The 26,906-nt window shown below is 41.8% G+C and overlaps 1 protein-coding gene across 4 annotated transcripts in view; it reads left to right on the top strand.

Moving 5' to 3' along the window:
* ncoa2 (nuclear receptor coactivator 2) overlaps positions 1–26,906 on the top strand; it is a 53,342-nt gene that overhangs the window by 4,215 nt on the left and 22,221 nt on the right. For all 4 annotated transcript variants that reach the window (XM_027274062.1, XM_010733967.3, XM_010733976.3 and 1 more), the window contains exons 2-6: positions 10,648–10,733; positions 19,298–19,405; positions 20,113–20,285; positions 23,882–23,985; positions 26,598–26,775. In XM_027274062.1, the coding sequence (XP_027129863.1) occupies positions 19,317–19,405; positions 20,113–20,285; positions 23,882–23,985; positions 26,598–26,775 (544 nt within the window). In that variant the 5' untranslated portion in view covers positions 10,648–10,733; positions 19,298–19,316. The remainder of the gene's footprint in view (positions 1–10,647; positions 10,734–19,297; positions 19,406–20,112; positions 20,286–23,881; positions 23,986–26,597; positions 26,776–26,906) is intronic.

Here is a 26,906-nt window from a genome sequence, read left to right as displayed (position 1 = left end):
TCACACAGGCGGCTCTTTAACTTGTACTCATGTGCTACTCTTTTTTTTTTTTTTTTTTTTTTAAAGCAATGTCAAATGACAACATCCAGCACCAAGAGGCCAGCAGGATTTGGGGCTGTCATACGAATGTTGCAAAGTATAAATGCCCTTTCTCAAAAACATACAGCAAGGAATGGGAAAAAATGCTAGACCGTTTTTAAAGAATACTTAATTTATGAGAATTTCCCCTTCTTTTATGTTTTTCTTATTTAATAAATAACCTTTAGATAGTTAGACCGAACTGATAGACTTTGGCTGCGATAAGACAAGTCAGACAAACACACAAGAAACCATGTGGTTTTTCCCCCCGCAAGTTAAGATGTAACAGATCGGACTACATTGTGTTATCTGTCCATCACATGCCGTATAAGGTCCACAGTGTATTCTTGACATGATGCACCGCTCCCCCTGGTATCTGTTTGCCTTGTCTCGCTGGGCATCTCACCCTGCTGTCTCTGCGTTTGTGTTGTCATGGAAACAGCAGTGTGACAGGTCCTGGGTGGGCGTGAGGGATGAGCTGTGGGGAAATGGCCAGGTTTTTACAGCAGAGGGAGAGAGGAGGGGAGGGGGGAAAAAAGGCAGAGGAGAGACGTCTAAAGCGAGGCAGAGATGGTTGATGGAAAGCTCGCTGAGAGGGCTTTGACATGGAGGAGGAGGAGGAGCGGGAGTATTTACTCTCTCTCTGCTTCAAGGCATGTTGTTATTGTGTTGTTTAGCTGACCTCAAATCAGCCAACCCATTTATCTGTGTTGAGAGTAGATCCTGTCTTGTTAACAACAGCCTGTACAAGTTTTTTTTTGTGTTACCCAGAAAGCACAGTGCTTGTCGTGAAAGAGTTGAAGATTCAACGTGCAGACAGATATAAGCTGAATTATTCTTTTTCTCGTGATCAACAGGAGAAGGACATTACGTGTTTTCAGAGAATATTGAATCCAGCATTGGAGCCTGTATCAACTCTTGGATAAGTTACACCTTTTTTAGTCCGCCTGCCCAGTGTTTGGCTATCAAGAAGTCCAATCTGTGATGACAGGCCATGGAAGAGAATGTCTCTCAAAAGTAACACTGAAAAACCTTTCAGCTCTGTTGGCAAACAAAAGCACCGTTGGAAGTGTCCTTGACTTGTCTGTTATCATTTTCATGTCGGTTCATGTTAGAGCGACGCGGCTCATTATTTGAATCTGTAATGTTTTCAGAACTGAGATTTGTAACAGCACACCATCAGCTGCCTCATGCTTTACTCCCATGGAGACTCCGACCAGGCGCTCCAAGGAACTTGAGGCTCACAGACGCTCCTGTACACGCTCCTCCACTTATGTAGGTCAGCTACTGCAAAGTGCATATTGATCTCCCAAGCTAAATGATATTGTGGTGTCTACTGCTCATCGCCGAGAAGGTGCCCCTTAGCCAGTTTGGCTTGAACAGAGGAGGCAACAGAGGTCACATGACTATGTGACAATGCTTCTGCAGCTGTTTTCCCTTGTGTTGTGCGGCTGGTATTGCGTAGCTGTACAACATAGTAGATCTAATAACGGATACTGTTTTGAATGTGTACTGTAAGCACCTCATTTTCATTTTAGACGAGCTGGGCTTCCTTTTTTCTTTCCACAGTCATCACTGCTCTGATGATGATGATAAAATATGCAATTTAAAAAGTACTTATTTACACATGGAGCTTATAAAGCTCTTTATGGAAAGGCGTATAAAAACAGACCCCAAGGAAAGACGAAGATGGATCATAAAGGTATTCTCTAAATTGATGCATGGCAGGACGGAGTCGTACATAAAGGTTAAGCAGTGCGCTTTGAAGTCTTAATTTGTGTGAGTGAATTGCTCCCTCCCCCCCTCCACAATGTGTTTGTGGCACTGGGTGCTAGCATGTGGTTGGCACCTTTCCCACTGCCCAGGGTGGAATCCTTGGCACCGAGGGAGGGCGAGAAAACTTGGATTGAGCAAGCTGCCTGCCGGACTTGGGTGGGTGGTCCAAAAATATGCAGCGCGAATCGCCCCCCCAAAAAAGAGAAAAAAAACCCAGCATGCAGTATTATTCTGCAGTGGAGGTAAACGGCATACGTTCACCAGCATCGCAGGCCGGGGCTAAGGTAGCATGGAATGACATGTGCAGAGCAGGAGCATTTCTCACTCGCTTGTCATAAAGCCAGAGGAATGTGGGGATTCAGTTTAAGGCTTTTCATTTCTGTACACATTGTGAGGGTCAAACTCTGACCAGTATGATTTCTCTTTCCCTCTCTCCCTCACATTCTCGCTCACTGTCTCTCGCTCTGTGCTGACTCAGCAGTGTTCCCTCGGTGACCTATAATATGGTTTTGCTTGCTTTATCTTTACTGTTTTCATCAGGGAAGGGAATCTCCTTAGCTGACCTGTGTTTTCCACCCATAATGTACAGTTCACATATACTGTAGGTTATTGTGGCTAAATTAAGCACAGAGTCATCAGCCTGAAGTACTTGTTTTCCTTTTATTAATTGCTGAGAACATAAAATGTTGCACAGGTTCACGAGCCTCATATCACGCCCCGTTAACTCCCACAATGAACCGTAAATGGTGAGTGAAACGACCAATATGAGTAGGTGAACACGGTGTGCATGTGAATCAGCTCTTTTAAGTATTGTACAGTGAAGTAGAACAGAGTGTACCAATTATTTCCCCTCATTTGAGAAGAAATATGATGAGGACTAAAACTATAGGGCGACACCAGACCAGGGAGAATAGTAGAAAATGTTCTCACATCAAACAAACCTCCTGATACTGAACAACCAAAGAGAAATTTAGGAAAAGAAAAGAAAGTAGTTTTTCTCTATTGACGAGGTGGATATAATTATTCCAGCTCCATTTATGAAAACCCTAAATTTTATTTTTATAGATTATATGTCTAAGATTAGGGTTGGAAAATTCTGGGAATTTTCAAAGTTGGAAACTTACCATGGCAATTAACGGGATTTTTTGGGAATAAACGGGAATAAACTGAAAATTGATATAGATTAATAGAAAAAACAATTGGCCCTTAACAGGGAACTTAAATACTGTTGTGGGAAAATATTTTTAGCACAATCTTGACAAAAAACACCAGATTTCATGCAAGTACACCTGAATATCTGCTATTCCTCCATCACATGCACATAGCATACTGCTTACTGCAGAGCTATTGAGGCCACGCTCCCTACATGCACTGTGCATTCCTCCATCACATGCACAGATGATTTCTACAACCCTGGGCCACACTTTGGAGCCCAGAGCACAAGACTATTGAAGCCACACCAGTAAGCCTGTGGACTACATAATATTGTTCAATAAAATAATTAAAACATGTCATGTTTTTTTAATTTAATTATTTTGCATGGATGTCTGCTTATGACAAAACAGTGTTTATATTTATGTTTGGATATGATACAGTTCGTTTAAAGTACCCCCAATTTCCAGTTAATTCCTATAAATTTCCATAATTCCTATGGAAATTCCCCAACTTAACTTCCCATTGAAAGTTTCCAGAAATCTACCCCTTTGCAACCCTATCTAAGATGCTTATACCATGTAAACATGAAGGTTCAGTGTTTACTCTATTTTGCAAGTAGGAACTGCTCAGAAAAATACACTGCACCTGTTGTGTTGATTGTAATGAAGGAATACGTCACTCAAATGAAACAGTATGGCTCTTTCATGGACTGGAGACAGAAGCAATGTCAGGCTTTGACTAAGAATACATTACTTGCTAGTGAAATAGATGTAATGTTGGGGTTTAGTTTGTATAGGCCCTGTTGATAGTAATTAAATAAATTAAGGTAGGTTTTGCACATTTTTAATGTTGGTAGAGGGACAAGAAAGCATTTTTCCACCGTCCCCTAATATAATTGGTATTGAACATGCACAACATATGTTGTAGAAATTGAGATGAATACACCCCCACCACTGCCGCAACATGAAAAGGACAGAATCAAATGGGCAACAATGAAAAACATGACAGCAACATGGCTGTTAACACAGTGACAAATAATTCCTGCTGCGCAAGTTCTTGAGTTTATAGAGATTTATATTTTTCTTTTTGCCATTTGTGTTTTTTTTCCCGATACTAATGCTAACAAAACAATTTCTGGTTTAATATATCCAGGTGCTGAAATTCGACATAATTTAATTACACCCTTCCCCCCCATCACACGCGCCCATATTTGTCCCACATGGCATATGTAAGTGCATGTGTTTGTTTGCACGTTAAAGTGCTACCATTCATACCTTTTACTCCAGAGGTTTGTGGTTTTGGCACCTGAAGATGTGGCGGGCCGTCAAAACAAAACCGCCTCCCATCTCATCTGGCAGTGGAGTGCAAAACAAAAGCACTCATTGGAGAGGAGATTACACAGGAGATTCAGAGCCATGTTGTTACACCAATGCTCCCACTACAGAAGCTGACACACAATATCTTCATTTAAAAGGTCAGTGTAGGAGTGGGGTTCTTTGGCCTTTTTAATCAAAATAACAGGTAATGACAGAATTACAGATGTCGTCATATAGTTCACCATCATTAAAAACTGAATATTAAGATAATTTATCGGCAGTGTTTGGGAACACTAATTGGGACACGCAGTCTAATTCCATATTAGATAAATGGTTGTGAGTGGCCCAATAAGATCTGAATTTATCTCTATAATACCTTGTTGGTAATTCTCAACGTAGCTATTATTAGGAAGGGTAGGAGGTGACAAATACACTCTTTTCCCAAATATTATACTATAGACATCTCAACACATTTACTTCAAACCTGGACCTATAATCTTTGATTTCACAGAAACCCCAATTAGTAAAAAAATATCACGTTAGCTCCTGTTAGTCACCTTTTGTCAATGACTTGCTGTGCTAAATAGCTAAATAAAGGTTAAGTAGACATAGTTGAAGGGTCTACCTGACCTGGCTGTCGCCAAGTGTTTCAGCAGAGGACTGTAAATGGAGGGAATGACCGAGCGAGAGAAGGCTGCTTCACTTTGCTCTTTGCTCTGTCTGGTCCAATTACATGTTCCACTGTCAGAGCAGCAGTGCTCTTAATCAGGTAATGCTGGGGTTTAAAGGCATCTTCCTAAACGTGCTCCACAGATTGTTTCTCTGCTCACACGTTAATTCACTGGAGCAGACAAACACCAAGAGCCATCTACTCTCCTCTGGCTAATTTAAGTCCAAATTGAACTAGTTTTCTGTAGCCGTGCTTTGGTTGTCAGACACTGTATGTGTGTTTGTTGTGCATTGGCCTGTCACATTGTCTCAAGCCTTTAGATGATAAACTGACATAGTTGTGTCAGCTGATCTCCTCTTCCCCTCCCCTCCCTGCTAACATGGCACCTCCTTATCCTGAGTCTACTGCCACTGTATGGCCTCAGGCCTCCACAGGAACTAATTCCTCACAAACTGTGACGGGCAATAAAAGATGGTGGACACACACACAGGCACAATAGACACGCACACAGCTGACATGTAGAGCAGTCACAAGACGAAGCTCCAAATCATCTTAAAAGCATGATACAGTCAGCTGTACGTTCAAATTGTTCTTTCTGCCCACACCCTCACTCTGCATTTCCATAGCGGTTTCAGCTCCACACATTTGCTTTCTCTTGTCATAATGACTCACCTTTTACACCATGGCTTATCAGCCTCATTATGTTACTTATACATTTGTGTTTACTGTCCCCGAGATCACAGCTGAACGAGCTGGCTGTTGGCTGTTTTGAGCAACAGATGTAAGGGCACCTGGCATGCAGGGTTGCATCTGCATCAGAGCAGCCCATTGAAATCTGCTGGCATAGTGCCAGTGTATTAAGTAAGAGCTTCATGTGAGGATCTCTGTGCTGATGTTTCCAAAGATTTCAGTGAAAAAAGTACAAATCTTTAGCAGTCTTTTATATCTATAGTGAAGTGAGACATTCAAATTGGCACTTTTCATTAATTCATTTATTTATTATTTCTGGCATTGTCTGATGAATGTGATTCAGTGAATAGTTAGAGAGTGGTTCATCTTTTTAAAAAAGGTTTGTGAAAATAATTTTCTTTTTTTCTATCTATTAAAGTTACCCCTGGGTGCCTTTTTTCAGCTTAGTTTTGCGTTACAGCACGACAGTTAAACATCTCCCCAAAGAGAAGCCAGTACAACCACATTCCTGTAATGTTTGCTGTTGAGCATCTCCATTCACATAAATGTGTATTGAGTGCCTTGTTCTGGGGCATCCAAACACATAACAGAGGCAGTGAAGTTTTAGTTTTTCCAATGGCCACGTCATGGGTTTAAACCTGCTGCTGTGAGCTTTGGAAAAAAAAACAATACTTCGAAACTTTTTAAGCTGTCACAAGCCCTATTTGTGGCGAAACATGTATACTTTTGTCACCCTGTGCCTTTATCCATATGACGAAATCTTTGTTTGGCTGCATAATCTGATTATGTGGTTTACCACAGTTACTACTTTGCACCCCAGATGGACCAAAATCAATTGATTATTGGTTAGGAAGAGAATCTTGACCAAACCTTGCCGTTGACCAGCACTTAAAGGCCAGGTGTTTTCATTATGGTCGACATCAGCCTTGATTCTTATTGAATTGAAGGCCATTAGTGAGCCATTCAAAAGGCACACAGTAGGGGCTCCATTGGCGTTTAGCCCTTCTGTGACCTGTCCATTATGGTCAATTTCTAGCACATGAACTATCCACCCCTTTGTCCTATCTGAACCTGATTAGCTGGCTCATTAGCATTGTTAGCCCAGCCTGGGTGACAAAGCTTTTCACTCAGGAGGAACCCATTGCCAACGGTGGGAGAAAGAAGGGATTACAACTACCCGCAAAGCTTGGCTTTGGGTAACATTTCTGCTCACCTTCTATGATCCATCTGCTTCTGTGATGAGCGTGCCACATCCAAGGCTGTATGAACCTAAAATCTGTTATAGTCATTCAGTCAGGTTAAGTTGTCTTTCATGGTGTTTTTCTGTTTAGTTTCAAACTCGGTAATGGTGTTGTTTGACTTTCATTGGACAGGGATCATTTTGTTTTGTCGCAAACATTAAAGATTATGTGAGGCAATTAAACTGTCTATTAGTAATTATGATTTAATTTGCTGTGGTCTGTTTAAGGAACGCTTGAACTTTTCACCCGATGATCTTTGACCTCCCTTTAAATACCAACAGATGGTTGGACGGGTAAATGCAATGTATCGGGTTTTGGAGAAGGTGTGAGCTTTACCGTTTCGGCCTGTGTGTATATTGCTCTAGCTTCATCTGTCTTTGTGACTTTTAATATTTGTATTGAGTGTTTTTATTTCATGAAATGGACTTCATTTTTAACTTACAAGTAGCTTTATTGATTGTGCCATGCCAGTATTCAGGGTAACATGAAACTCAATTAATGTTGCTGTCAAAGCTCAGTGGCAGTCTTGGCAGGGTTGTGTGCTTTTGTTTAGGTGACATCATGTGTCAGTTGGCACTTCTGTGCCAAGCAGAATAGACCTTCAAGCATAAAAAAACGCTCCTATCAAGGGGCAAAGCCTTCTTCATAAGGAGCACTACTCCTCCTTCGGGATGGGAATTGATAATATTTTTACGATTCCGATTCTATTATCGATTCTGCTTAACGATTCGATTCTTTATCGATTCTCATTTGGGGAAAAAAAGGAGAACAAACAGTTTGATCAGCATCAGCTAGAGGAGGTAGTGAACTGGAGCGAGTAGCCTACTAGTACAGCTGCCAGCCTCTGAGCCAGCCAGACTCTCTCCCTCGTCATGGTCATCTTCTAAGTGTAATGCAGAAAGCATTCGTTTAATGTGAACTGTTATAGCATGTTTTACAAAGAAGCACATCGTGCTAACATGATGGAGGTGTGTTATTTACCTTCCGTAGTAACCGCAGAGGTGGTCATAGCCTGGCTGCTGCCCCTGCTGCTAGGTTGAGATTCGTCTCCAGTCCGAAGCGTGTCAAAAACACGACATTCATTTAAAAATATTGCATGTTGTGTGCGCAAATGTTTCTGCATGTTCGTCGTGTTCCTTCCCGATGCTCTTATCTCCACTTTGCAATGATTTCAAGTCGAGCTGTTGCCATCTGTTTTGGTAAAATGCAGCCAAACTTTGTAGCGTTTGAATCGAGTGGGTGACATTGTTTACTATTGTGCACTGCACGTGCGAAACTTGCGTAAGTTACGTGGCGTAATTTCTCACGCTTGCTGGAATCGAGCGTGCGTAACTTCCGCAAGAAGTTACGCAACGTAATTCGTGCTTTCTGGAATCGATAAGGGAATCGTTAGATAAACTGCCAAACGATTTCATGGGATTGAAACACACGGAACCAGTTCTCAACAAGAACTATTCCTACATGTCTAGATGATTTGCATGCAGACATATGTGCATGCATGCATCTGGTGTGACTTCCCTGTGGTCCTGAATCACACCAAAAGTGTCACTAGCGGGTCCTCACCCCTAATATCACAGGAAGTGTTGGCATAGCTCAGCTGGTCTAAATATGTGAAACGGTTGTTTGGTACATTCTTAGATGCTGAATATTGCCCATACTTCACATGGGGAATTAAACCTGTATAAAAGTATTCAAGCACAGGCTACCACACAGGCTACCACACTAGTCAGTTAAAATGTAACTGGATGTACAGTTGCTTCAGTTTTTGCTTGTGAAACAAATCTCTGTGTTGTGTGACATCATCTACCCATGATTCATGTCTTCCTCTTGTACTGCTGATTGATTTTCTGCGAGGAAATCACTATTATTAAATGGAGCCTCTCAGCAATTGACTTAAATTTATGAACAAAGAAAGGACTCTTTTCTGTGGGGGAAAGAAAAAAAAATCTATCACTTGGAATTTCTTCATCTAGTTTGGCGATCTAAAAAAAATGATTGCTCCTAATGTAGTTCAATAGAGTGTTTTCACACTCTTGGTGTTATTCTGTCACTCAGTCCGCAGATCAAGGGCCGTACTGAGACTGAGCATGTGACAGCATTAAAGCTCAGAGGAAATTCCTCCAGAGGATGAGAGCTATGAGCCATGCAGGAAAGGGCAAGGGAGAAGAGGAAGGTGCAGTTAAGAAATATAGAATCTAATTTAAAAGATGATTGACTTTGACATTCAAGACGTATCGGCTCATTCCCTGTGCATCATGTTTAGTCCTACACAGATGCTAAAGATGAGTCACGATTTCATATTTAAATTAGACATTTGGCCACCTTCCCTCATTCATCACAGATTTCAGCTGTTTGGGTGTGTGGCGTGCAGCAGTTGAGAGTACCGAATATCACCTTTCCACATGGCTTCTAGCTACGGACCTGTGCAGGGTTGAAAAGGGGAATCGGTTTACTCTCCAGTTATGTCAGCGCATGACATCACGTGAACGCATTCCTCAGCTGGCTCACTTGGCAGGTATTTGGGAGAAATCGCCCAGGCCAAGAAGAGGCTGGCTGGCTGGCTCTCCCTTCATCGGGCTACACACTGTACAAGATGAGCTCCTCCACGGAAACCTTTGATGGGGAGGGTTTTTTTTTTTTCAGCATAGACAAATAGAGTCCCTTTTTTTTTTTTTTTTTCTTGAGTTACGAGTTGCATTTTCTAATTATCCAAATGGGAATATGATTTAAAATTGAAACTTTTCTCCTGTCTAATTAATTGTGCTATGAGATTAAAAAGACACACTCTGTTCGACGATGTAATAGGCTGTAAGGTCCCCAAGGAGATAAAAAGACCCCATAGACACTTAACTTGCAGCTCCATGCTAACTTAATGCAAACAGTTTGCACTAGATATGATGACTTGTTGTAAGAAGCACATTAACAGTTAACTGAATGGCTGTTAGCTATTTGAAAAAGGGGCTGGCATTTTTTTGTCCGTGTACTTAGACTGATTGCACTCTTACTTATAATACAGAAGTACATCATTTTGTGTTGAAGTACCTGTTTCCTTTTTAATTATCCGTTTTCAAATGTGTATCGAAACTCAGTGAGTTTACTCAGTGAGGGTTGGCTGTGAGAACTCGCAGTATGATTTGTCATATGCACGCTGTACTATGGCAATACTTATCTAGATCTTGTGCAGCTTATAGTAATTATTGTGCAGATTAATGATGAAACATGGACAGCATGAGATTAAATCCTTTTTACACCTAAACATCCTTGTAAGAGAACCCCATCTCAATAGTTGTTTCAAGGATTTCTCTTGTCTTTTCTGATGAGATTTTCATGGGAGCCATGTCCTGAATCATCTGTGTGTGATGAGTGGTCCACATTCTGAAAACTATAAACACTTTTTAGTGTAACAGGGATTAAAAGACAGAAATAAATGAATCACCTAATCAACTGTTTTGATTTTCTGCTTTTTATATGATAGTAAACTTAATTTGCGCTTAGGACAAAACAAGAAATTCGAAGACTATCCAACAGGCATTTTCCCGTTTTGCCATTGATGAAGAAAATAATCAGCACATGAGTCAAGAATGAAAATGAGTTTGCTAAACCTGTTATTACAAATTCAGTTATCATCATGTACAAAAATGATTACCACGATCTTAAAGCATTCCCTTACATTGTAATACCTTTGTGCTGCACATCCCAATCTTGCTGTTCTTTCTTCCAGCAGGGAGAAGTGGATGATGCTTAAAGGTTTCCTAGCATTACCGTCTTGCAGCAATGGCCTGAGGGACTCTCTGGACTGAAACCAAGGTGAGAATCAAAGCCACAGCCAACTCTTGCTTTTACACAACTCTACTGTGCAATGTGGCAAATAGACACTCCAGTACTTTTCAGTCTTGAATTGTTTTTAATGACATTTATGATACTTAATGTGCGGCTGTGAAAACAATCCCACATTTCCGCTCATGCAGCATTTGTTTTATTGGCTCGTGTTTCTTAAATGATTTCTCTCACTAAAAGGGGGAGACCGTTGATGGTGGTTTTGATATGAAAACCTCCAGGCATTCTGCCACCACTGTCAGATGGGACACAAAGTGATAACGTTGTTTACATGTCAGGATTCACTTTTTAACAATGCGTCATATTGAGGGTTTCCCTAAATTGTGCAGATACGAGTGAGATGGACGTCTGCTGATTTCCACCCCCCCCACCGACACCCACTGGCCTCATTATTTGCACATTTCTTCCTTTTTTCCTAACATCCGGTAGTGTCCACATCTCGCCGTTGTGCGGGCTGCATCCAATAGTCCCGTTGGTCCGCAGCAATAATCCATCTTGTGTGAAAGATTCATGGCTAGGATGTGTCTTTTAGGATTACTGCAATGCCAGCAGTCAACATCATTTTTCTGAGTGAATTCTCAAGCTAATAGTTTACATTAACTGTCATGAGTGTGGCTGCACTGCCCATTCTTTTTACTAATGTGTTACGCTTTTGTGCTTCTCGTCAAGAGCTGTTACTGTTTTTTTTTCTTGCCCTCAATATGAGTCATCTAACATAGAGTGTGTTCAGAGTCTCAGTCTAATATTTATATTTTCCCGTGTAGTATCGCTGACGCAGGGCACACGTAGATTTATGTTGACCTATGGTAAAAAAAAAATGGTGACGTTAATTCAGTTTGCAGTGTTTTGTATAGTATCGGTTGACAGTTGAGCGTCATGAACAAAATGCAGACGTTTAAATACATTCTGATGTCAACATCAACACTGTAGAGGCATAGTACACCTGAAAAATGCACTGTCGGTGTGGGCATCGTTCATTGAAAGTGTTTCCGGCTCCACATTTCACTCGTATCCAGTGCTTAGCACAACAAGGTGTTTGATAGCTACCCAGCACAATGGCTTACAAATACCTCGATTGACCCCGATACAGATCATACATAGAGATCAGCTCAGAAAGTCCATATATTTAACTTTATACAATAATCTGATGCGCTATCAGCCACAGATGAATTGTTGACAAGATGGTTGTGGAGAGGTTCTTATTTATACCAGTTAATCAATTTAACAATCCCTTGACTCTTTGTCTGCTCCTTGATTCGAGCTCTCCTCTGTGTTTCTCTTTGACAGCCAGAGCGTTCTGTACTTATTATACAGAAACCCCTCCCCTTTCCTATCCTGCGACATCCTGAAGTGACTGCCAGTGTTAAAGATTCATGAGCGTGATCAGCTTTCAGTAAATGGGGAGGAGGAGGGGGCCTGGCTCTTGGTTGCACTCCGGCACTTTAGAGCCATTACCTTGCAGTGATTCTAGAGTGGACGAGCTCTTGAGTGGGACTTGGTAGCAGGCAAGGTGCATACCTCTCTGTGTAGTACGTCAATAGTGGTTTGTTTGTGTGTTGTCATTTGGATAAAGTAGATTTGTGAGTAACTAGATAAATGGGGGGTTTAAATGTCATTTAAGTAACTCGTAGGCATCGCACAGAAGTAGGTGAGTAATAGAGAGTGAGCTTAAAGGAGAGAGATGAGAGCTGACTATATGTATTTGCTTACTATGAAAATACAGTCTCAGAACACTGACACCCAGGGTCTACTGAACACAACGCCATACACTCTGCGAACTTTCTCCCATGACCTATTTTTGTTCCCTTTGTTTCCTCATCTTCCTTTGCACCCTGCTCTTTCATTCTCTCCGTTGCCTCACTCCGTCATTGAACTGATTCCCTCTATATGTTCGGCGGTGACATGCCCATCACTCAAGTCTTGTTAAATTCACCCAAGATTCAAGGTTTCAAATTCACTTTGCTCTTAATCTCTTTCTATCCATCATCACATTCCCCCATATGCCTCTCCCTTGACCCAAACCTAATATCAGAACATCTGGTTCAAGGTAACGGCAGCTGTCAGCGGAGGCCAGAGTTCACCGCAGACCCCCACCCAAGTTGCGTTTTGTGGAAAATGATATTGTTTTTAAATACACGTTTGTCTTTAATACCATCTGACATGGTTCCAGCATGTTTCTGTGTGTTTTGGCTCTCTCAGCACTTCTCCTCACCCTTGCAAATATTGAGATGTAAAATGAGAAGACACGAGTCCTCTGGGCCCCTCCCCTGTCATGATTTCCTCTTCAGTTTGGGGGAAATAAATGGCCCATGTTGCAGCCCTCCAGAAGCACTCTTTATTGGTGCACTCTTGTTCTCCAATTCTCTCTTTCTCTCTCTCTCTGGGCCTGTTGTGCCAAGAAGCCATGTGAGGACAGATTACACACCAGCAAGACATTGTTCACTGCCCCACAGTGGTTTTGCACTTTCTGGAGGGGCCCCTCATTATTATAGTGCAGAAGACTTCAAACACTTCCCCAATAGCTTTTGATGCAGTTTAATGCACAGTCATGCCCAGCACTCTCTGAGCTCCAGAAGCACTGGGTGTGTCTTTATAATCAAAGCCCTGCTAACCCACATGATTACAGGAATTGCATACTGGCACATGCCCTCTCCTCTTGGCAATCAGACGCTGTATTTATAAAAAAAAAAAAAAAGTATTTATTCCCTCTCTGCATCCGCTTTTTCCCTCCATTATACTATGACTGGAATTGGTGATTCATTGCTTTTGAAGGGTCCCCCCCCCCCTCTGGTGATGTGCATGCAGCCTGGCACATTTTGTGTGGTTATGGCAGCTGAATTTTGTTTAAGAAAAACAGTCTAGTAGTAGTAGTAGTAGTAAGTTTGTTAGAAGGTGGCGTCACAGCTGCACAGTGTTTTTTTTTTGTTTAGTTTTTGTCGAGAAGCACATTACAAAGTCGGACACAGATGCATCCAATGTGGAAGAAACATTTGCATTGTCGGGGGTTGGGTAACTTGGCTAAAATACGTATCACATATTAATAAAGATATTTGTTTATTTCAATATACACTCTTGCAGTCCAACTCAATAGATTAACATAGTTTTATTTGGCTGTTGAGTGAAGAAAATCTACTAACTACGTCCATATTTGCCTGGTGCATGGTGTTAATTTTGTGCCATGTTGTGGACTTGACTTGATTTTCTTCTCTTGCAATGTTTGGAAATCTCTCAATATTAAGGCAGTACAGTTCGACACCGCTACACACAACAACATCAATAACAAACATTTAATTAAAACAACACCTATCTGTCGTTTAAAAAAATGATCTATATAAAGGAATCTATGACTGAACTGTCGAATTGTATTAGATTTTAAAGGTGTACATAATAAAGTGGAGTGTGTATTACAATATGGTAAATTTATGCAAAATAATACATCTCTTGCAACCTGCCTGAAATGTATATAATGATGAAATATGACCATAACTTTATGATATGAATTTGAAAAAGACAATACATTATGTAGTTGAATATGTATCACACAAAAGAGACCCATAGTCACTACTTTGCCTCAGGAGGTTTTGCGTAATTGACTAGAATATTCCTGTTTAGGTACTTGTTATTAATTGTTTTTACTTATTTTGTTACTTAATTTTTGAAAACATTTGTCTAATTTATTGGCATCAGTCATTCCATACAGTGTTAAAGTATGTTGCACATTTTAAAAAATGACAACTTTTCCTTCTTGCCATCAAAATTCTGAAAGGATCTACATTGTTGTGAAACTGACAGCTCCACACTTGCAGACCAAAACAAAGTCTTGAAATTCGGACAATAGAAGCCCACCGCTGGCTGCTTTTGAGCACCCCCTTCGGAAAACGTCACCATGTCGTCTGACATCGCGGTTTTAGCCCAAAGTCGCAAAGTAAATCTCCCCCTTTCATATCGTACAAGTCGGGCAGCTTCACAGTCTAACAGTTGGGTTTTAAAGGTTTAATTTGTTTTGCTTTTGAGGTGTTTATTGCGCTGTGATACAGCATGTCATGTACAGGTTGTAGCAGCTGAGTTTGACAGGAGGAAACGTTGTCGTCTCAGCAGCAGTAGCAGCAGCAGCAGCCCCTTGTTGTCTCTGCATTCCTCTCCCGCCAGACAGGTTGGCTCCAGCTCAGTCCTGGAGAGTCTGCTCTCGTGACACCTAAGACATAAGCAATGACACACACCTATGATCACCTCCCTCAAGTGCACCTAGTGCTTTCAAAGTCAATTGATTTTTTTCAAACTTAAACTTGTGTCTGTGTGTAATCTTTTGTTGTTACTTTGCTTTTTTAAAGCTCGCCTGTGTAACTTCATTACTGTTGTTTTATACAGTTAAAAGTAAATATTTCATATTTTGCATATCATGGAGGTATTAAAATCTCACTTGTTGCGCATCAGTGTAATAAACAGCTCCAGATATTGGAAAATCATCAATGTTTTGTTGCTGAGGCAGTGGTTGTGGTTGCTCACAGTGGTTTAATAACCTAACCCTTCATTTAGCCTTGTGAGTCAGTCACACAGATAGAAGCTGAAAACCTGTAATGAAGTGAGAAGTGTTGAGTTCACACTGGCAGGGCTGACCTGTCAGCACGCAAATATACAATTATGGTCGCCCGTCTTATAAGCGCGTGTTTGTGCGCGAGAGAGATGGGAAGGGGGGGGTCCGGTCCGGGTGGAGGTGTTTACTACACTTATGTAAGAGGAAACCTAAGCTCATCACAGCTTCAAAGTAGCAAAACAACTACATGCAAGGCTATCTAGCTACCAATAAACCTCATGACCCCAGCATCACTTCCAGTCAGATCTCCAGTCTGTACTTTCCCAGTGATCATCAGTCTGCCAGCGCTTTGCCAGCAACAGGAAGAAGGTGACCAAACAAACTGTAGATTGCAGTTCCCCCGTTTATCAAGTATTATCGTGCGTCGTCCTTTTAGATAGATATATATATATATATATATATATAGATATATATATTTATATATATATATATATATATATATATATATAATATATATATATATATATATATATATATAAAAGCAGATACAGTCTCACTAGCTGAAGTACTTCCCTTCAACTCTAGTTCAGCTGTTTTCACACCATCTATGACTCATATAAGGTAGCTGAGACCGATGTGCTATATGTCTCAACTTGCAAACCTAATGAGCTAAATGAACTGACTGCTTGATGAAGTGCAAATTTGACATTTTCAGAATATGCCAATCAGTCCTGTATATAATGAGGGTACTTACACAATCCCCCGCTTACCCTGCATCACTCCCGAGTGAATGATATTTGCACACAGCACAGGTGTGTGTGTGGATAGCAGTCTCTTATGCATGCATGAATTGATCTATGCTCAGTAGATCTATACGATACTGGCAATGTTACCGCAGTTTTTAACATGTCCTGGAGGTAATTTCATTGTCTGCATGGTAGCTAAAGCTCATGCTAGCCCGGTCTTCAGTTGATAACAAGAAACACATGCTTAGTGCACAAGCTCAATCTGAATCTCAAATCTAAACTGTTTTTAAAAATGTGTGACAAAACAGTCATAATACCTTTTTGGAGTGGCGACTTTAGGGACTAAAAAATCTCACAGAAACTCCTCTGATCAAGCATGACTTCAGAAAAAACCCCAACAAAGAGACGGACTGTCATCATCAGCTGGTCGCACTTGTGCGTGCTATGTTTCACACCGGGGAGAAAAAAAAAGAACCAGCGGTGACGCTTCCCGAACAGCTCACTTTCATTTGCTATTACAGGTTTTTTGTTCAATATCACACTACAGGATTGCAAGTTCTAAATATTAAACATGTTTGGATCACAGCATCTCTTGTTTCGAATCCTGAAATCAGACTGTAACATGAAGAACAACCCCGCATCAAACATCTACCTAGTTATCCTCTAGTGTTGGGTCAGCATTAGTTCTATTGAAAATAATAACAAATCTGAAGAAAATTGTTAATTAATTTTCAGGGGGTGGTTAAAGAGTTGTGTTGTACACAGCAGTGGAAACATTTTTTTGTTGCTCTCAGTTTCCTTTTTTAAATAGCTCTGTTTAACGAGGCAAAATTGGTTGTTGTGCCTGTCTTTTTCAGTCGTTAGCGACAGAAGTTGTGAGTGAATAATTTATATGCATGTGTCATCCTGAAGATAGATTAGTAGGCGTCATCGTTGGGCTAAGCTCAGGGCTGTACCTGCATTCAGAGCCATAAACATGATTGTCGGTGTCATCATTGACAACTCCATTATCAACATCACTGCCTGACATCTCTGATTACTCAGTGTGTGTTGTGTGTATTGGAGTGTGTAACAGGCAGCTGTACTGATATTTGTTTGTGTGTAAAGAAGAAGAAGAAAACCTCAGAGCAACATACCATTCATTTATTTCCAGATTTACTGTGGCCTGCAAGAGTTTTGGCAAGAAAGAGGAACTCTCCCCTAGTGGCTGATGTTGACAATTAACTCGGTGACACAGCTCTGTACAGTAAGTGCTAACACCAGTGCCCAGCTGTTAATAGCTGCCCAGAGATCCGGGGCATTCTCTAGTCTGCCCATGTGAACATTGTACCCCCCAGCAACAAAAAGAAAACGGCCTGCCAGCCTGCCGCCCGAGATGTCTGGCTGTCTGCGTTTGTGTCATTGAGACGTGCCCGGTGCTTTCAGTCTCTCTTATTTGTCTCAACGTACACTGACCCATCATTACTGCCATGTCAAGGAGACGAAGGCAACCAATCATATCCGGCCCGGTGGGACGGGCACAACCAATCAGGTCTAGAGTCCCCATGGTAACTTGGAAAGCTCAGGCACAACCAATAGGAACCGAGAGAGTGCCACTTAGCCACAAGAGTTTAATGGCCTGTTTCTGTTGTCATTAATAAAAGCACATAACCTCTGCTATAGAGACCGGTATAATTTCAGTGGACAGCACAGTGCCACGGCATAAAGACACCCTGATGGCGTTCAAAGGAGCATAATGCAAGGACACATGCACGGTGTGTTCATTGTGTTCATTACCTGTCCATACACTGCACAGGCCAATCGCGCTCAAGTCACTTGTCAACAGGAGAGTGGAAATGGGTTTTACCCTTCAGAGTCTCCTCTGCCTCTCTCTAGCCAATCACCACCGCTTTGACTTCATCCATTTGAGCGCAGACCCTACCATTAGCTTTAAGTAGGTCACTCCAGGCCAGGAGGGAGCCAGACTCAAGTTTGCATGGTCACTAGCTCCCTTTTTTTAGTTTAGCCTGCTTCTGCTAAGCTATGCTATTCCTCCCTGCTCTACATTGTGCTGTGCTGTACTCCGTTATGCCTTATGTAATGGCTGAGCAGCAAGTGGTGTGTGTCACAGCCGTTTCCATGGTTGGAGTGGCTGAGAGTGTATCACAACACAGCTTGTGCACTGTACTGGAGGAAAGAAGTCTTTTTCTTTCTCTATGTCGTCTTTCTGTCCCCCCCTCTCTCCATAGCTATCTCAAGGCAAAAGGCTGCAGATCACCCACCTTGCATGAACCAAGAAGAAATCATTTTTATGCATGTATTTTTTAAATGTCATTACTTGCTTTGGACGACGATAAATGTTCACGTCTTCTATGCACCAGATAGCTCAATATATTAGCTCGATTAGTCTATTAGCCGCCATCAAATTTTGGTGCAGATGATGGTGGTAATTAATAAGACATTACATCGATCAATAATTGATTATCTTTCATTTAGTGGCAAGTCCAGCCTGTGCTGGCTTGCAGGGTAAGAGGAGGAGCAGAATAAAATATGTCGGTATTGATGTTGAACATCTGCAGAGGGACAAACTTTTCGGACTCTCCAAAGGCTCTCGAGTTGTTGTGAATGATTTAGATTAAGAGCACAATATGACTCATGTTATCTTGTCCTGCAGATAAAGCTAGCAGTGTGTGGGGCGTAACGGAAACATCACTCAGCTTGTCACTTAGGATAGTGAAGTCGTAAAAAAATGAATACTCAGATAAATTTTTGAGTGACACTTACAAACGGCTGCAGGTGAAGCGTCCTCAGAGGTCCTCTGTAAAGGCACGCAAACACATGTTGTGATTGGAAGCGCGCTCGGCTCTCACTGCGAGCTGGCTTTGCTTGGTTTCGTGTAACGAATGGGTTTTTCTTGGTATATGGTTGAGCGTGCAGTCTGGTGCTGTGGGCGAAGCGCCGTGTTCTCATTTCAGGCTCTCTGGGGAGAGCTGCACCATCAGAGAGAAATGATTGAATCTCTTTCTCCGCTCCATTTTCACTCATTTCTCCTGGAGTGGATCAACCTGTGCCCCCAGCGCTGGATTGTCTGTGTGTGTCTGTGTGTGCGCGCATTGCATGCAGATGCCTATGCCGGCCTGCTCCAACACCTACAGTATATATTATTATATTCCACATAACTGTTGTTGTTGGAGTTTGTAATCGATCCATCATATGTCGGGTGTGTATGCGCATTTATGTCTTGCATATTTATTTTTTGTCTCTGTGTTTTCCAGACGCTGATATGCATTGAGGATGAGTGGAGTCGGTGAAAACTCATCTGACCCTGCCAGGGCAGAGTCGCGAAAACGCAAAGAATGTTCTGCCGAACTTCTAGGACCCAGGTAAGACTGATACCTCTGGCCAAGAAGCACATTCCCCCACCAAAAAAAATCTCCCTACTTGAAGACATTTCCTCCTTGATTTAACTGTATACTCTCAAAAGCGATGAAAAAAAAAATGGTTGGTTGGTGGTTAACAACTTTTCCCCACGCTTTGCAAAATTGCACATTTCCTCCTGCACCATCGATTACCCATTCTAAGACGGTTTAAGTAAAATCAAGCTTGAGTTACTTACATCCTGAAATATACAGTAGCATAATGTTATTGTGGCATCATAGCCTTAAGCAGTGTTGAAGTCTGTACAATAAATCTGCATAATTCATCTGTAGCACTCAAGAACGAGGCTTTTCCTCACTGTTGCAGTGCTCTATGTTGGCACGATAAAGAGGGCTAATGGTTAAATATATAAATACATTTATAGTAATGTAGAGAATAATTATCTTTATCTTTATCCTTCTCCTCTATGTCAAGGGTTGCTGTAAATGGTGTGCCCTTAGACTGACTAAATAAGAGGCCTTTTCAGTCATGAAGATGGATCCTCTTTTCTTATCTTTCTTTGCGACCTTTATTCTGTTATTGTGGTAGAATTGCTCTTAACATACATAATGTTTACCCAACAATTTTCCATGCTTTTTGTCTCCCTCCTGCTGTCACTGTCTTCTCTGTTGCTTTCATTTTCTGACCTCAGTGTTCTTTGTCCCCCCCGTAGCCCAAAGCGGAGCAACGAAAAGCGCAACCGCGAGCACGAGAACAAATACATCGAAGAGCTCGCCGAGCTGATCTTCGCCAACTTCAACGACATCGACAACTTCAATGTCAAGCCTGACAAATGTGCAATCCTGAAGGAAACTGTGAAACAGATCAGACAAATAAAGGAGCAAGGTACAGCCTGTCATTTAAAAAAAAAATATATATACTTTTTATGTCTGTTGAATTAAGGTGATAGGTCCTAAAGTACAAGAGTTACACTTCAACTAGCTGCTTTTTCTAAACCCTTTATTCACTATATTCGTTCATCCAATTTCTTTCCCTTTTTGAATGTGTGCAAATGGATTTAACACCTGTTAGATGAAGCTATTTATTCTTTGAATGAGCTTCTACAATATTATGAATATGTTCAGGATGTTGTGTTTAATATTGGAACCTTACGACAACAACAAGTGGCGCAGGTGGCACTGTGTTGGCAGACTGATTGTATAAATATTAAGGTTTGGAATCTTCTCCACAAACAACAACTGATGTTTGTTATTAAAGACCAGCACAATTGATTTAATGTTCCCTCCACCACTTCAGTATTTAATGTGAATGAACCAGGGCAGTTTTTGTGTTGGCTGCCGATCTTTCCCACTTCCATCCTGAGCCAGAACATCAGGCAAATGGATCAGCCTGTTCAGTTGTACTTGCCAGCTTCTCCTTCTTAGTAGTCTTTAGCAATTAGTTGAGGTCTGTCTTTTTACTGTTTTTTTTTTTTTTCTAATGTTGGATTTACTGAAACAAGATCAGTGGAATCTTTCTTTTTTTTTTTTTTTTACTTAGAGGTAGCTAAAAAAAAAGTCATAACCTTCCTCAGATGAATTTAAAGGCAAATACTAAATTATGATGAGGCTCGGATGATGCATACAAGAAAAGCTGCTGAGCTACTGGTAGACAAAGAGTGGCCCACTCGGGGTTTATGTGAATCAGATCAGCTAATGATGTCATCTTGTTTTTTTGTGACTCACAGAGCTAAACGTTATGTAATGGTGAGCAATGTGATGCAAAAATCACACACCAAAGTCTTATTTCCCTCTCCCTCCCTCTAACCCTCACTCTTTTTTTTTTTTTTAAGGTGAGATGACAGGATGACATCCCCTGTCCGCCTCTAAAGGCATAATTCTGTTTGTACAGCAACCACTGAAGGAAAGGGCTAAACAGTCCTCACTCCTCTGCTTTGTTCCTTAGACCTCAGCGGCCACCTTTTTTTTTTTTTCCTAGCTGACATAGAGAGCCGCCGCACAGTTCAGAGGCACAGCGATTTTAGCAGCCATTCATTTTTCTTTCTCGCTGCATTTGTTGTTGAACCAGGGATGAACTGAAAGCATTTAAATGTCTTTTATACTCAAAGTGGATCATTTTACCACCACCAGTTCTTTATTTCTTTACACCTCGTCTGTCATCTGGTTAGTGTTATGTTCTATGGCTGTATCAGATTGTTTATGGCACACAAGCTCTCTTTCTATAGGCCTGTTATTGTTTCCCCTCCCTAAGAACATCAATACTATGTGTAAAAGATATTCTCAGTTTATGGTGACATTTCAGAATGTATTAAATTACACTAATGTGACTTAATAACTCTCCCTGATTGGTGTCACAGCCCTGCAGAGAAGTGCAATGCAGGGACGATGGCCTTTGAAAAAGTGGCCTCCCACTGAAAGCTTTTTAATTTATCCCTGTTTGTTCCTCTTACTGCCGTCTGCATACATTTCGCTAATTGAAATCAGGGTGGAGTTGTTTATGCGTGGCATATATTTGGCGCTTTTACTGTTTCCAGCTTGTTGCATCTTAATAGACAATATGTTGAGTAATGATATCTTTATGGCGCCTATAAAATAATGGCATAGCCAAGAGTTTTACAGCTTTCTTGACACTCTTCATTGCTCCCTCTTGCCAACACAGTAAAGACCTGCCCTCATTGGCTGGAAGCTGAAATATACAGTAGCTGTTAAGTTGCTGCTAGTAGATAATTTAGTGCTGTTAGTTCCTATTTTTTTTAATTCATTATACACATGTGGACACTGTCCAGATACATTGTTTTTTAATTCAAAAGTGCAGAATGGAGTATATGGCAAACGTCTTGCCAGTTGCAGATTATGTCACATTTTAGTAATTACCAAACGCAACCCTTATAAAAAATTCAGCTCCTCCTTCTATCTGTGGCACAGCTCTGCAGACGGACAGAGAGCCAGAGAGGGTTGCACTGACACTGAGTGATGGGTCTGTACCCAGGGCAGCTGTGCTGGTATACCGGGCCCCGCTGGGCCTGGAGAGGTCCTGCTGATACACACATCATTAATGCTGAAAGAGATGAATGTGGGTCTGCGCGGTGTTGCACGAGCCCGCGGAGCAGGGGGGAAACCTGCATTTGTGTCAGCTTTCACACGTCTACACCCAAAAACAAAACCAAAAAAAAAAAATAAGAGAGAGAGGGAAGGACATGATTTTGTTTGCTTTTCACCACAACATTCTCTCACCATATGGTCAGCCCTCTTCTTGGCATGGTGCGACAGTTAAATGTGTCCCCCCCCAACAGCCCACTCATATTCCGCCTCTCATCATCATCTCCAAAAGTAGGGCAGCCTACGCTCTCAACATAAGGCTTCTCTGCGTGGTTATTAACCCAATCACTCACATGGACAAATGCACAGCACACCGTAGTGCAGGTACAGGAGCCTACATGATTTTCACTTCTAAGTAAATAAGTCACATGATCTTTTCTTTAAAAGGTTTGAAAGGTGCTATGTTTATCATTTGGAAACATAATCATTCAGCTAGCTTGTGTTTTGCAAAGGTATATAATATTGGTGCCATATGTGCATAGGTGCCATGCATATCTGTATGCGCCACAAGCTATATTCTATATCCATACTTGTAAATTACACTAGGAGTATGAGGTCAAGAAGAGACACTGCCAGCTCCAGTTATTTGAGAAAGGCTGCCCAGATGAAAAAGTGAGGCTACCCCATGGCTAAACAGTATCAGTGCTGAAGAGCATTCAGAATGTAAAATCTGTTCTTGTAGGAATAGTTCAAAATAAAGACTCTCAAGAATTGCTCGCTGTTTCTTGACAGTCTGAAATAATTACTGTGGCAGATCATCAGACCACCTTAAAGAGAGTAGTTGAGAGGTACATTTCAGAAAGCAGTTCATACTGTCCTGCCACTAATTTTATCACTGGAAGTGTTTGTTTACCTCAACGCAGCTGTTTTTAATTGTCTAGTTTGTTCGTTTAACTGTTTACTAATCTGATGGACACATAATGAAGTCAGAGTTGAAAACACTTACTTTGTGATCACAGTGTATTTAAAAACTTGTTTGGTTTCTAAGGTCCGACTTATTGCTTGACGTAATAGTAGCAACAGTTGTTTACACACTGTCAGTGTTTCCATAATAGACTTTTATTTTTTCGACAATGCAATCCATCCAGTGACTGCCACCAGTGTGGCAGCTGCGTGCTCTGACACTCATTTACAACAACCTTTCACTCCGCTCGTTGCTCAATGCTTGGGTTTGAGCCATGGCAACATGTTTTGACAAAGGAACAAAATGTGTTTGCTTTGTCGCAGCAAAGCTACTTGTTAAAAGTCTTGTCAACAAGTGACCTGTGGTCAATTTCAGTGGGAAAAGAAAAATGTTGTCTCTCTCTCTCTCTCTCCCTCCATGCATGATTCTGTGTTTCTCTTTTGCCTCTAAACATTTTTCACTGACTCTCCTGTTAACAGAGAAAGCTGCAGCCGCAAATGAGGAGGAGGTACAGAAGGCTGATGTCTCATCAACAGGCCAAAGTGTGATCGACAAAGATGCCTTGGGACCAATGATGCTGGAGGTGGGTAGAGGGCTTTGCTTATTCACGGTGTCCTCTCGAAATGCCACACACAAACGCACGGGCTGAAGTACCCCACACTGAACACTCACATAGGATATCCTCTTCTCTTTAAATCATGATTGGTATATAATGAAGAGTGCCATCCGCAGTGAACAATCACAAATGGGCCAGTTGTATGTGTGTGTGCGTGGAGCTCTGCGGTGTAAAAGCTGCCAGCATCTTGTATCTTCCCTGGATTGGCTGTAAATCACCGAGCGGAGCAATGGCCTCGTTGTCCTGTGGAGGGCCACTGAAGTGCTTACGTATAATGGGAAAGAAAGCAACAGCCTGGCGAATGAATCAGTCCATTGAGCCTGTCCTCTCACTCACTCCGCCCCCCTCCCTTTCTCTCTCTTACTTGTTCACTTCTCTTTTCTTTCTTTCTCCCTCCCTCTTTCTCTCTCTCTCTCTCTCGCTCTCCCCATCTTCTCTTCGTTCGCCTCTAGATCTGTCCTGTCATGGAATATTTATAGCTCTCCTGGTCCAGCGTCACTGAATCGACATACTAACTCGCCGCTAAATATAGCCCGGTGCAGCCTGCATGCTTTCCCATCTGTCAGCAGCCCCCAAACACAGCGATCAGCCATTCACACCCGCTCTAGCCGCAGCTCCCGTCCGCCAGCCCGGGCTTATTACAGGATGCTCTGAGGAGAATGGCCAGCGGCAGGAAATGCACCCACGCGCCCCATGACCCTCCTCCAAGGCTCTCTGCCTCCCACTCTGTTACACACCCTGGAAGACCGAGAAGACTGTGAGAAAACATTAGTGTGCAGTTCTTTAGTCATGTTGTGTCACATGGCTGTCATGGCTTATAGTTTGCATTCCTAACTGCTCCATATGGTTGCTGTTTTCGTGGTGTGACAAGACTAGAGACTAGGTCTCATCTTGTGTACGTCATCTGAAAATCTTTGAACACTAGTGGCAATATGATTTCTGTAAAATATGTGGAGACATCAACAATAAAGGAGAGATTTGATGCCAAATAAAGGTACCCAAAACTCAGTGATACATACGCATTCTTTTTCTGTACCAAAAAAAAAAAAGCATCGAGGTTCAGTACTGCGCTCTACCAGAGACCTGTTTAAATTGTTTTTAGAGAGAGAGTAATGCTTTGTCATGCAGCATGTTTAGCCAGAATTTATGTGAAGAGAAACCCTGTTTGCAAAGCACCAGTAGCATGTCATAAATAACAGTAACACCAAGAGGGGAGAGGGGAGTCGAGCTGACCCTACTCCCTACACTATAACAATTCACTGCCTACTGTACATTGCTGCAGGAGGTTAAGAGAAATAGAGTCATATATCAAGACAATAGGTGCAAAGTAGAACATGAACATGGAGAGTATGGTGGCTGAGAGCATATTTATTTAGAATGTATGTATTTATCAGCTTTAGTCATCTCTACATTGTATATTTAATCAGGCCATTGTAAATTAACGTATTGGCTAAAGGCATTATGTCTGGAAGAAGGCGATAGTTGGCACTGAAGAGCGTTTGCTCTGTTTCTGTTTGCCCTACTTGTCCAGTACATGGCCTTTCTTCACACAGGGTGGACTTGCACAACCGTGTTGCATTTTGGAACCACTCCGCTTCATGCAGTGATAGATGAGAGCCCCTTAATTCTATTTTCAGCTCGTGCTGCGTTAATGCAGGCGAGGGAAAACTTGTATCCCAATGTGATCATGCGTAACCTGGGACCTGAGTTGGCTACAACCCCAAAATTTAGCCCGCTGGGATCCCCGGTATGTTATACAGGGTAGTTACAGAGACAGGCAGTTGATGCGTTATTTAAAAAAAAAAAAAAAAGGTGTATATATGCACGTCTTGTAGGCTGTGTGTATGTGGAGGTAATGATTATCTAAGCAGTGATGAGAAGCAGACACCTTGGCAGGAGTCTCTTTCTTTTTCTTACCTTGACACTAGATTTTATAGCTTTACAACCAGCAGAATCCCCCTTTTTAAGGGCTCTGGGTGATTTGATGGCCTAATTGACACCATCTTGTGTGTAATGGCTGACCTGGGGCTGTATTCTTTCAATTAAGAGATCCTCCTCCTTCACATCCTCCAGTGTCTGCAGGCACCTGCTTGTATCTCACTTTCTATCAGACTCACAGATGTTGAGCATATGTAGCTGATGATGAAAGGACCCAGCGCACAATGCACTAATCTGTGCTAATCGCCTGTATTTAGATCAAATGTAGATGTTCTGCATATTGCACAGCTTGATGAGACGTGCTGAAATTTCAGTACTGTATGTGCGTGTTAGCTGATGTACATTAACCCCAAATCAGGCTCATGTGGCCTAAAGATAATAAGCTATCATTAAGGAAGCCAGGGAATTAATAGAACCGTTCCTTGAATAGTTTTGTCCTACATTTTTGAAATTTGCTTCTTTTAACCTCAGACAACCAAAGATGCACACACAGTGCAGGCTGTAGAACTCCCCCACCCCCCTCTCTCTGCGTTTATAACTGGCCATTTATAAAGGCCTGTTCGTGAACCCAATTTAGCTTGTGGCATCGGACGTCAATAAATGAACTTCTGTTATTTTTCTCCTCCTTTCACCCCCTCCAGGCCCTGGACGGCTTCTTCTTCGTGGTGAACATGGAGGGCAACATTGTGTTCGTGTCAGAGAACGTGACCCAGTACCTACGCTACAACCAGGAGGAGCTGATGAACACCAGTGTCTACAGCGTGCTGCACGTCGGGGATCACGCCGAGTTCATCAAGAACCTGCTGCCCAAATCCCTCGGTTAGCCTCAAGCTGATTTTTTTTTTTTTCCATGCCAGCATTCGCTTCACTTTCAGGCTTTTTCTACCTGTCGATTTCTGTCTTGCTGTGTCACTTGCATTCTACATCTCTCTCTCTTTCTCTCTCTTTTT

Source organism: Larimichthys crocea, chromosome XXIII (assembly GCF_000972845.2).
Source record: "Larimichthys crocea isolate SSNF chromosome XXIII, L_crocea_2.0, whole genome shotgun sequence".
NCBI classification, from domain to species: domain Eukaryota; kingdom Metazoa; phylum Chordata; class Actinopteri; family Sciaenidae; genus Larimichthys; species Larimichthys crocea.
Note: the sequence above shows the minus strand (reverse complement) of the source record. Positions and strands in the feature narration are given on the sequence as shown.